The sequence below is a fragment of the Cyprinodon variegatus genome, unplaced genomic scaffold (genome assembly GCF_000732505.1).
Source record: "Cyprinodon variegatus isolate N-32 unplaced genomic scaffold, C_variegatus-1.0 Scaffold457, whole genome shotgun sequence".
Classification (NCBI taxonomy): Eukaryota; Metazoa; Chordata; class Actinopteri; order Cyprinodontiformes; family Cyprinodontidae; genus Cyprinodon; species Cyprinodon variegatus.
This window is the reverse complement of record NW_015150910.1, coordinates 414887-427327: the sequence shown is the minus strand read 5'-3', so window position 1 is coordinate 427327 and position 12441 is coordinate 414887. Positions and strand designations below refer to the sequence as shown.

Sequence of the window (12441 nt, the reverse complement as noted above, 5' to 3'; positions counted from 1 at the left end):
GATTATCCGCGGAATGCTACCAGTTGTTTTGAATTTCCCTCGATGTGTATACAGTATTTAAACTTGCCATGCTCCATACAAATTACTCTGAGACTTCTTTACGTAAACCTTTTACCATCTCATAAGCTGCCTGTACTCAGACAGTTCATAAGATCTTACCGTAATGTTTATTGTCACTTTAGCCATTAGGAGTGGACTAAACTAATGGTCCAACCTGTAAATAGGGCAAACCTGCTTAAAATTATTAAGAAAAGATAATGTTCCTGTTCACATCGTGTGCACCTGATGCATTATAGCTTTCTGTAAGTTTGGTTATTTTAAGTCGGAATTAGTGTGTATGTCCTAATTTATGCCTTACAGGAAATATAATTTTTCAATATGTTTTACAGAAATTGTAAACCTGTGTTGTTAACCTTACTATTAATAAGTCAAAAGAAAAACACAGAAAGGTATAGAATGTTGTCAAATTTTCACGTGCTTAAATAACAAAATTTGCATTTAGAAGGAATATATTATTTCTTACATTAGTACCAGTTCATTCCTACCTTAAAATGAGCTGAAAATAAATTGTTAATCTTAGAATGTAAATGTGTATAGAATCAAATTAGTCTTATTGAAACTTTGACTTAAAGCCTGTAATTTATTCAATATTAGAACTTTAACTATTTTTGCATCTCTAATTGAATTAATAACAATTTCACCTGTCATATGCTTCTCAATTTCTGAATCCATTCTCAGTTTCAAGACTGGCAGACAACAGCAAGCAGGTAGGGAATATATAGTGAACTTAATCTCTTTATTTGTTAGAGTATAAAGGTTGACCAGTTCAGACAAAGCGCTTCAGCTAAAAATATACTCAGAACCTCAATAGCTGTATCCATATCATAAATCAGAGAATATAGACAAAAGAAGAAACAATAGTGAAAATAAATTATCTGAATAACAATATTAATTACAATAACAATATTTATAATAGACAGTTTTAAAATTAAAGTTTTCTCTGCTTTCAAAATCATCAAAAGGCCGGCATATTTTAAGTGGTGAAAGGATTTTTTTTTTTTTTTTCTGTCTGGGTTGCTCCCCCAGTCTCACACATTTACAATATTCACAGTAACTACAAACCTCCTCAGCACATGTTGAACCTGCACTATTCAAGCAGTCAGTGGGGACAAACCTATATGGTGCAAAGACATGTTTTTTATGTGCCTGGCAAAAAAAAAAAAAAAAGAAAAAGAAGGCCCCAAGCTTTTCCAGCACATTCTGTACCTGTTGATGAAAGAATACAAGCGCCTTTCTGTTTTTCAACCTGTGACTGAAACAATCAATCAAGACACATAGGATATAAAGACGTATCCATTGCATCTCTGCAGGTTGTTTTACACCCAGTTCTTTACAGTCATATACAACCATTTTCAAATCTCTGCAGAGGTCCTTGTCTCCGCCTTAGCCCATCGCTGTAACCATATTAGAGTGGTGAGGATGTCCAAATGAGGGGTGTATAGGGGTGGGCGTGGGGAGCATGTGTCCAGCGTGGCTAAAAGGTGGCAAGTGGCCCATGGTCATGTGACCAGCCAGTGACGTTGCACTGAAAGGGGAGTTCTTGTCATGCAGACTTTTGGAGAACTCCTCATAGCTGTCGCCGGCTCGCTTGTTCTTTTTGGACTTGTTAGACATCTTCCGATTCCGAGTCTGTATTCCCTCCTTTTTCATGGTGAGAGGCCGGTTCACCTGCAGAAGGGAAGGATCAGGAAAGGAGGTCAGTAAGGCTCATAAATTTGATAGTATAGATCAGCATAAAAACATACAGGAGCTGATTTAACAACAGGATCCAGTCATCTGACTGAAACATTTAAATCTTAAGGCAAAGATGTAACACTACTCTATGAGACATAACATAGTACCGTGGTGTTTAGGCATGAGCAAGTTACTGGTTTTCAGGTCAAATATTCTGTCATGAAGATTCAGCAGATTAAGGTTCTATTAATAGGAGCCTACAAAAATGCCAGAGAAACCAGAATGCTACTCCACTATGTCTTATTCACAAGACATGTGATTGAACAATACATCTGGGCAGTCATAATACAGAAACTAAAGGAGCTGCAACTATCTCTTTTATAAAACTCCATTTATGTTAAATAAATAACGCATGTTAAGCGGCTCCCTCTAAGATGACTACCTCAGCAGACTGTCACACCAATCAACCAGTCTATATCAGCACCTTGTACTTTTGCTAGCTTCATAGGATCAATAGAGATCAGAAAAAGTACTATCTAATTTATATCTGTTTTATTTGATTTAATCTAAAACAATAAGAAATAAATTTGTATTATAAATTTGTTGTACAAATCATATTCAATCAACATTAAAGGCCAGGTTAATGTGTCCAATTAAGACATTTCATGTCAATTTTCCCATCCACTCTCATCATAATCTGGAGTAAAAATAAAACCAACAATCTCTTTTTTAATGATAAGACAATCACCTTCCATGTAATTCCATTAGAACTGCTAATAGTTGCCATATAGTATACTTACACAGTCAACCATGATCTTTTTAAAAAGGTGCACAATAGTTAGATTTATATTCAAAAATGGCTCTGACTATTTTCTATCTTGTAACTGTCAGAAGATAAGCATACATAGATATGTATTTTTTTGATTTTGTTTTGTTCTTATTTCTTTTTCAGACAGATTTTACATCCAAAGAAAAAACTATACAAAAAATAAAATAGTCTAGTGCTGCCCCTCCCCCTTACTGGTGGTCAGGTGACAAATAAAATTATCAGAACTGGACTTAAGCGGAGACCTTCAGCTTGAGAGTAAAAAAGGCTGTGCATCATTGTAAAACATTTGGGGATATTAACTATTAGTAAATACATTTAGAAAAAAGACCAAACTGCTCCTTTTTTGGCCATGACTAATAAGCCTGCTAATCATGATATGCTAATAATTAGTCTTTTGCCACTATGCACCTACAGGGTCCATATTGTCTGTCTATGCCATTGCATTAATGCTATTCAAGTAGAAGGGAGCCCCAGCAACAGTCCCACCATTGTTATCCTCAAGGGGATTACGCCTACCGTGGAAACAATAACTCACAATAAAAGGAGAACAAATAAATCAGAGCAAAAGTGTCTAAGCAGTAAACCCCTCAACTCCTCCTCTGTTCTCTACAATTGCACCGCCTCCCTTGATAATTACATAAATCTACATAACCTGTTATATGGCGCTGATATGAAGCAGAGGAAACTTACGTTATGCAGCTTGTAGTAGAGGCCACAGGCATTGCATACTGGGTCTCCATTTGCGTTGCGCCGCCAGAGTGTGGTGGTGGTCGTCTGACAGTTAGCACAACAGGTGCCTGCTCGTCTGGCAGCCGACTGCAAATTAATTCATATTTCAGTTTGATTAGAATTGAACAGCACTCATAGAAAAGCAGGTGGACTTTTAGATAACATTTTTTTTTTTCCTGGTAACCAATTTTTTTTAAAATGGGGCGTGTAGATCAGAGATAAGCTTGATTTTGTTTTTAATGAATAGGATTTGTTTATTATCTGTCAACCTCTGTCAAATCCTTGTCCAGAAGGAGAAATTGCTTCAAAGGCAGTGAGTCTACATAAATGAACCACATGGCCTTAAATATTCAACTGTATCTGACTGTCATATTTTGAAATGATTATGTACTTGTATTCCATTTAGCTGATTCTGAACCTGTTTAAAGGACACAATTATTTTGGCATTCCCTGTTTTCATTGGATTGTACATGTTTGATACAAATGGAAATAAACTGGATCTTTTTGCCTTAACAATGTTTTTTCTTATACACTGTAAAAAGTGACTTTTTGGTGCAGTAAACTCTATTATAGTATTCGTCTTAATTTCTACTCTGTATTTTAAAGCTTCAGTAAAAATAGAGTTCTAAAGAAAATTAAACCTGATACTTGAATTTTGAGGAAAGAGGAGGTTTTACTTAGATTTCCTCATACTATTTAAATGTTTAATAGCAGTATGTACATAAACATAAAAATACTACATAAAATTTACTCTAAAAATGTAAATTTTTAAACGCACGCAAGGCGCATGCGTACTGTAGCTCACAGCAAGACTGATTCTGCTCCGAGTCCAGACGTTACAGGTTCACACACAGAGCAAGAGGTAGTCCCGATGACAGTCATTTTGGGAGGGTGCAAACGTACTGCAAAAGCCTGCTCGCTGCTCATGGGACTGATATATGTCCTGAACATCGCATACCCTTGCACTTTGAGCTACAGTTTTGAAGTCTTCCAAAAACTTTTCCTGGAGTTAGATGGATTTAAACTGTCCCCAAAAGTAAAAACCCTGAAGTTGAAGTTGCTTTCCTAAATGCATTCATGACTTTGTCATCTTAGGGTAGGAAAATGTGGCATCAAATCTCAAGAATTAGCAGTGGGTTCCAATTAATCTTAGTGGAAGGTTCCCTGTTATTAATGGTTTTTATTTTTTGCCAAATAAGGTATGTTATTTCGCAATCATCTCATGAAACATCTAGTAGAGATTTAATTCTTCATTGAGAATGGTTAGACTTTTTAAGCTGTTAATTTTTAATTGTGTTGATTATGTTTCATTATTGTTGTAATTGCATTCTTAAAAGTCAACCAATCTGGATGACTGGTTCAAATGTTGAAATTGCACTGTTTCAGTGTGTAGGTTTGTAAGATTTATATCGCATATTTGAGTTGTGACTATATTATCAGATCTGTGTTGGATGTGGTGTATATGAAATATATTTGTTGTTTGTAACTCATACTAACCTTATCTTTTTTTGGTACAATTCTAATGCAGTACAACATAATGCACTTTTACTATTAATACTGTATTTGTACATGCTTTTTTCATTTAAATAGAGGCATACATAATCTTTACACCACTGCTCAAACTTTAAGTGGCTGTTTCTTCTGACCCTCGCCCAGAAGTTGTTTTGAGCATGTTTGTGTAAGTTTCTGTAACAAATGTTGAAACTTTCAGTTTCAGAGGGTTGTAAATTTTTCATTCCATATTTGAAAAGAACAATTTCAGTTTGAGGGTTGCTCAGTGGGGCAGTGGGTAGCACTGAGCAATTGCATCAGCAAGAAGGTTCTGGGTTTGATTCCTGGCTCGGGGTCTTTCTGCATGGAGTTTGCATGTTCTCCCTGAACATGCATGGGTTCTCTCTGGGTACTCCGGCTTCCTCCCACAGTCCAAAAACATGACTGTTCCTTGGATTCTCTAAATTCTCCCTAGGTGTGAGTGTGTGCGTGAATGGTTGTTTGTCTCTGTGTTGCCTTAAAAAGTTTGAGTGAAATGCTGTTTGTGCCTATGAAAAACAAGTGCACTTTACTTAATTTTTTTAAATGAATCTAACTTACAACTTGGATGTAATTAAGTAAATAATACTTAATATCTTCACAACTGTTATGCCTCATAGAAGGTAAAATTCACTTGATGCTGGCAAGTGAGTGTCACTTGGTATTACAGCATTAAATTTTACATAAAAAATTTGCGCGCAAATACAGTCTATTTTTTAAGTAAATCTTATGAGTGCTTTTTCAGTGTAGGTTTAGTTAGTATTACTTAAAAGAAGTTAATCTGTAGAATAATTTAAAATGAACAGAATACAATGAACATGTTTTAAAGTTGACATTATTTGCCTCCTAATTTTCACAAGCACCGCTTTTCTTTAGCAGATTGATCATTTTGACTCTGCAATGTAAATATGAATTTTGATAAGTTATTAACATTAGTATTTATCCTATTTATATCATGACCATACATACTATTTTATAATTCCAATGTTCAGTCATGGATAGAGTTGAACAATGTTAACTACTTAAACTTGTAATGAGTCCCACTAACAAATTGCGACTAAAACTGAATTAAAAACAATGGTTCAGACAGTGCGTTTGTATTTCTATTTTTATTTATTTATTTCCAGTAGATAGGATAAAGGCTGATATCTATGAATCGTGGCCTAAATTAATCTGTCAGCCTAAATTCAAAAACAGTTATAAGACTTGAGGACTGAGAACCTTTTACATTTTGGATTAAGAATCTTGTTCTTTTCCAGCTTTAAATATATTAGCAACAGTGTTCATTCTAAAATTAAAGTTTCTAGCAAGCTGGGTGTTTTAACTCTCAAGCAGTAATGGCAAATCTTATCTTTGGATAGTCATGGAAATGTTTGATACACCACCGTATTAGAAAAGTTATAACAACTTTTATACAGCTCTAGTTAAAGTAAAGGTAAAAAGATTTTTAAAAGTTTTGTATCAGTCTTTAACCAAACAAGCAACAGAACTAATGCTTAAAGTAAAAGATAATGCCAAATGCTCCAGTTAAAGTTTTCCCTTGAGTCTAAGAAAGTTGCTGAATGTAAAGTACATGTTGACTGGAGTTTAAGAGAATTTTATTATTTAACTTTTATTATTTGATCATCAACCCATTCTTATTTAGGTCTATTTTTAACAGTTGCAATTTAGTTGAATGAAAGCTATTGAAATATTGAATACTGCACTAATTAGAATCTAAAGAATAAAATTGAGTCATTATTTTTTGTTATTTATTTGTTCTTTTTTTTATTTTATTTGTTTTATTGTTTTGTGGTTTTTTTCTGCTTTCCTTGTAGGTTGTTTTCCCAGTGTACCTCTAACTCTTTGCAGCACCTTGTTTATTTTAAGGACGCCTTATTTATATTTCTCCAGATGTTAACCCAAAATGGTGTAGCCTTATATCTTGTTTTTGTTGTTTTTACCTAATTAGGCCTAAAGGATGGTATTTGACGTATGCCAGCTTCCAAAAATGCCCCAATGTTCCTTTTTTTTCTGAACTCCATTCGCTGCTCCATCTCTGCGGTGGACGGAAAGCTTGACCACTAAAAAAAATGAGGTGCAGGCCAATAGGCGGCCAGAGGAGGAAGCTGCTGCAGCTTTATCTGGAGCGGTCAGACATCCGGAGAGGAAGCTGGAAGGGTGCTGCCGCTGAGCTGAGCGAGAGGCTTGGAGCAGCGCTGCGAGTCCCTGCAGAACTGGATACGGAAACCAGAGCTGATATACGAGCGTCTGTCTGAGTGCAGGCCGGGCTGATGACGGCCGGAGCAAAGGGGAACGATCCTATAATTCGCAAGGAACACTTTTTTTTGTAGTTTTCTTTTTAAGGTATGATCCCATACTGGGACATATATTTTTATTTGTTTTATTTTATTTATTTCGCATTCCAAACATACCTGCCGAACCATTTCAGAAAGTGTTTATGTAATGGGTTAAAATATTTTAGCCTACTTATGGGTTTAAATAACATATTTGTTTAAATCTAATTCTGTATTCTATTCTACAACGTTATAAATGCTTAAAAAACGTGTAAGCAATGAAACGACATTTTTGTGTTTTTTTTTTCATATCCATCCACAAAGCTGGTGTTTGAGGGCAGTATATGATTAAAAGAAAAATATATAGTTTTTTTTTTTATTTAGTTGAAAAGCCTGAAAAATGTCTATCCCATTAGGCTTCTTATTTGCTGGTGTAGATTCTCAGTCATCCAGGTCATAGTCATTTCAAAAAAGTTCTTACTTTTCTTTGAATCACACAGTAAATTTTACAGTGTTACAACAACGGGAGTAAAATTAACACTACAGAGTTCTAATTTAACACTAATTCAGAGTGGGACCAAATGCACTCTTAAATTGATACTTTAACAATGCAAAATTTAATGTGCAAATCTTATTTGTTTTTTGGGACTGATTTTGGTCACATAAACTATAGCTTTGAAAAAAACATCTTTCAAATGATTTTTTTTTTTTTTTATAATGTAAAGAGTTTATATCAATGTCTTTGAAGTCATGATAATGTTAATAATGATCTAATAATAAGAACAACAATAATAATAGTAAGGCATGCCTACTATTAACTAATTTTACATTTTTGGCAGCAATTTTGAAAAGCACACAGCAGGTTCAATTCTTTTGCTTCAAGAAATGTCCATCTGGCCCAGCTATCAATGACCCTATCAGAGGTAGCAGTAATAATGATAACACCAACAACACAGATAGCCCCTTGTTACTTGCTGCCAGAGCCAAAGGTGCAATAGGTGAATAAGGAGCACAATTCCTGGAAACTGATTGGGAAAATATAACTTTCCAGGAATTGTTCCTCCTCCCTTCACCCTTCACCCCGCACTCTCTTTATGTACTCTGTCTCACAAAAATGCACACACAATGTTGTTGGTTTCTATGTAGAGGGGGTAGAAGACTCACCAGCCTCCGTTTGGGTTTGATGAGCGGTCTGTTCTGGCCATTCATTTTGTGGTACAGTCCGCAGGCATTGCACAGGTAGTGTCCAGTGCTGTCCCGTCTCCAGAGAGGTGTGGAAGTGGCTCCACAGTTAACACACTCACGGCCCTCTGACAAGGAACATGCATGCATAGGTAAGTCAGTTTACCAATAAACTATGAAAAAACTGTTAGGAAAGTGAACTTTTTATAAATAAATTTATATATAACAGCATCACATTGCAATTTCCATTTCAATAACTATAACATTGCAAAAAACTATCAAATCTTTAAGAAGCAGCAAAGTTTGTTTCAATGCATACTATGGGTGATGCTACACAAACACCCTGGAAAGTAATGTGGGTCAGTATTATAGAAACTTTTGTTCAACAGTTAGATTTCAGAGGCCAGAAAACTCTCTGTTTATATAACATATTTGCATCTGAAACAACAGCCTGATTGAATCTCTTCTGGTCTGTAATCAAGTAAGAGTGAGTAAGGACAGTGTCTCCAAACAATCAGGACAGCGTCTTATGTAACAGAGAAGTGACTCTGTCTAAATATCATGTTTGTGTCTCCCTCTCTTCTGGGCTCCAAAAACGGATTTTCCTTTCACACCTCTGGTTCGGATCCAGTTCTCTGTAACCTGCAGCTTCTGGTGCTGCAGTCAACTCTACCATAATCACACGGTCACACTTAACCAAAGAGGGCTTTGAGTGACTGTGCTAACTGGTTGACAAACAAACTATTCATTAACTCTATCATTTGCAAGAAAATTATCTATATAAAAACTGCAATTATAGTGTGTTTTTGTGTTGTTTTAATCTTTATCAGTTTATTACAATTGAACTTACTCTTAAAATAATATAACTACTAATTAATGTTATGCAATTTTTTTTTTTGGGGGGGGGGGGCTGTAGCAAAGGTATTTTTCCTATCAATAAAAGTTTTGTCAATAAAACTTTAAGTGTCTCATTCATTATAAAAAAAAAAACTATTACAATGTATATGTATTTATATAATATAGAATGTATATGGTGGTTTCGTATCATCATTTCAGGTTGTTTCTCCCTGATGATTAATATAAATGAATTTTCCATAAACTTAATTTAGGGTATTGTAAGAATTTATGATTAGTCTACACCATTTCTGTAAATAATAAAATCTACAGGTTAAAACTAACTTGTTTTTGTCTGATTTAAATCTGGCACATTTAATAAAGGCTTCAAGATTGCTCCAACACAACGAAATATATAGCCTAATATACAGTCAAATACACATTTAATTGAGCTGTTAATATTTGTTATGATTGTTTACCTTCATTAATAATAAAAAGCATTGATGTAAAGATGAATACACCATGAAATAGAATGGCGCATTGGCAAAGTGGCCCCAACAAATACTGCTTTGAATAACGCATAAGCCGATGCTGCTTTTAAAAATAAAATACAGTGTGTTCTTCTAAGGATATAAATCTGAAATCATTGTAAAACTCACTGGAAGCCTTTCTACAAATACACACTATTTATTTTCCAGGTTCTTATTTTTAATTTTTATTTTTTTATTATTATTTTTTTTTTATTGTTTTGCTCACCGGTGCAGGACCGAGCCTTGCTCTTGCTCTTGTGGGGGAAGCCATGCGTGGACCCCAGCAGGCTCCCCGGGTGGAAAAGGCTGCTGCCATAGTCGTGGGGCGTTGGGAGGGAGTACGGGTTGTAAGGTGGTATGGGATGGTGCGCAGATGGGGTCTGTGCGCTCATTGAAGCCAGGCTGTTTCTCAGCTGATTGGAATCCTCAATCTTCATGCTGTCCGTTAAAGACAATTGATATTTGATAGATTCCTTTTCGTCCATCCTGAGGGCGGCGGAGGAGGAAGGGGACGCGGCTCCCGGGTCCGGGGATACGTCTTTGGGTGGTGTAGGGGGGAAAGTGTAAGGGTGGGAGCTGCTTTGAGACTGCGGCGTCAGAGAAGATGCGCTCGGCGCGTTTGAGTTGCTGCTGCAGGAGTAGACAGCAGAGAGCGCGCCTGGGGAAGCGGAGCCCGGATGGTGCAGGCTGGGTTTGCTGAAGGGGCTTACGGCCCAGGCGTTATGGTGATGGGCAGATAGGGCTGCTTTCCCTCCGTCAAGCCACGAGATCCCCGGGCTGTGGAGGAGATGAGGCCGGCAGACCTGAGTCCCGGTCAGACGAGCTAGAGAAAAAATGTAGAGAATTGGTTTAAGGATATGGGGGAGTTTGGATGCAAATTGACTTGTTAATTTCCTCTTGTAAAATAAAACCCTAAGAAGTAATTAAATGTCTCATCTGAAACTATGTAATCCCTAAAATCCCAGTTTTGTTCAAACTAAATGTGGCATAGGCTACAACAAGACAGTTGATATAAAATAAATAAATAAAAATGAAAAAAATGAAAAAGTAAAACTTCAGAGTCAAAATATGAGATTTGTAATGACATTTGGGGGTTTTATTCAAATTACCGTGCGCTTGGCTGTAGGACACCCTGGCCCGGGCTGTGTTTGGGTAATAAGGGTTTCCCTGCGAGTCCAGGTGATTAAAGAAAACGTCCACCTCATCTGGAGGCAGCAGCTGTGTGGTGGGCTCCATGTAGCTGTGGCCCAGGCCGGGGTGGTGGGAGTCCGGGTGTTGTCCATTCAGCATGCTTGCGTGGGGATGCATCCAACGGGGCTGATCAGCAGCCACATCCATCTCTATCTCTCCCGGGGTGCTCTATGAGGGCTCTCTGGTTTATATATTTATAAAGAGAGTAAATATCCAGGAGGTTCTTTAAAATAGAGTCCTTTTATTATATCTTTGCAGCGTCCATATGGTTCAGTTCTCGCTTAAATTCCTCTTTTGCGCATAAACAAACTGCAAGAATGGAAGAAATAATTAACATTTTAATGCCATGATTATGAGTCAGTGCAACTAGTACAGTCTCAAAAATCTTTCACTCAAATCATTGCGCATAAAGCAATCAGTATGTGCCAGAAACCTGAACAAACCTTACCTATTTAGTATGGTGTTTTTAAACTTCTTTGATTTAAAACCAACAAAAAAGAAAAAGCTTCCTTTTCTGCGTGTCGCGCTGCAGGTCGTCTTTCAGTCAGAGTTTGTCAGAGTAAACAGTCCGCTGAGTCTTCCGACGCACATAACTGCGCCTGACAGCGCGGGGCCAGCCTAGTTAAGGAGTCCAGGGCGGAGTCTGAGTCTGGGGCCCAGCCAATTGAAGTCTGCCTCCATGCAAAACCTCAGAGGCAAATCTCTGGCCAGAAAATCACAGATATATGTTTGCATTGTGAACAATACATCGTCTGCCTATCCGAGTACATAGTAGAATAGGCTGTTTGAGAAACTTGAAAAAATATATATGATTTGTAAAAACATATTAAATGTGATTGCAACAAGAATAGTTTGATTTTAGACGTTTTATTCTGTGAGGCAGACAATCTGTGTTACATCAGATGACATCCAGTTTTGCTTTGCATGCATTTCGGTTGATGAGAGACAGGAGAGACTATGATTGTTATAAAAAGCAAAGCAACCCTACTGAACCACTATGTTTACTTTTTATGAAACGTTCTATTAGTTTTATATCGTATTTTATTCACACTTTCAAAAAGGTTGGGTCATCCTCAGGTTGGGTCTTTTTTGGGCCCCATTTTCCCTCAGTCTCTTTTTTTTATTGCTGAATCATGAAAACTTATAAGGGGGCCTGCAGAGTTGTTGTTATTGATTCCGTTCTGAACTACTAAATTAATGGTTGATCTTTGTAAAGGTAGGCTGACCACTCCTGAGAACATCCCCCATGTTTTCGTATGAATAATAGCTCTAGCAGCACCTTCTGGCTTTGTGAACCTTCAGGGAAATATGTATCTTAATTTATTTTGGCTTGATGTGTTGAATGTATGCCTGGCAGTATTCAGTTCTGGAACATGTTAATTTGAGAGCTTTCCTCTTTATTGAATTTTGCTGTTACTTATTGTTGTATTAGTTTTTTTTGTTTGTTTGTTTGTTTGTTTTGTTTTTGATAATCTGAAATATTTAAGTGTAATAATACATTAACAGAAGTAATATGTAAAAGCATAAATACTATTTGGCAGTCCATTTTGTTTGAGGGTTGTGCCTGGTCTGGATGCATGTGTACATTGAACCAAATTGGGTTATG

General features: G+C 36.6%; 1 protein-coding gene across 1 annotated transcript; it reads right to left on the bottom strand.

Moving 5' to 3' along the window:
- Positions 1-689: 689 nt before the first annotated feature.
- gata2 (GATA binding protein 2) lies at positions 690-11502 on the bottom strand. The gene is made up of 6 exons (XM_015389419.1): positions 11284-11502; positions 10754-11144; positions 9871-10467; positions 8263-8408; positions 3254-3379; positions 690-1728 (listed from the first exon to the last, which is right to left on the bottom strand). Exons 2-6 carry the CDS (start codon positions 10980-10982, stop codon positions 1444-1446), a joined length of 1383 nt encoding a protein of 460 aa, XP_015244905.1. The 5' UTR covers positions 10983-11144; positions 11284-11502; the 3' UTR covers positions 690-1443.
- Between the last annotated feature and the right edge of the window lie 939 nt (positions 11503-12441).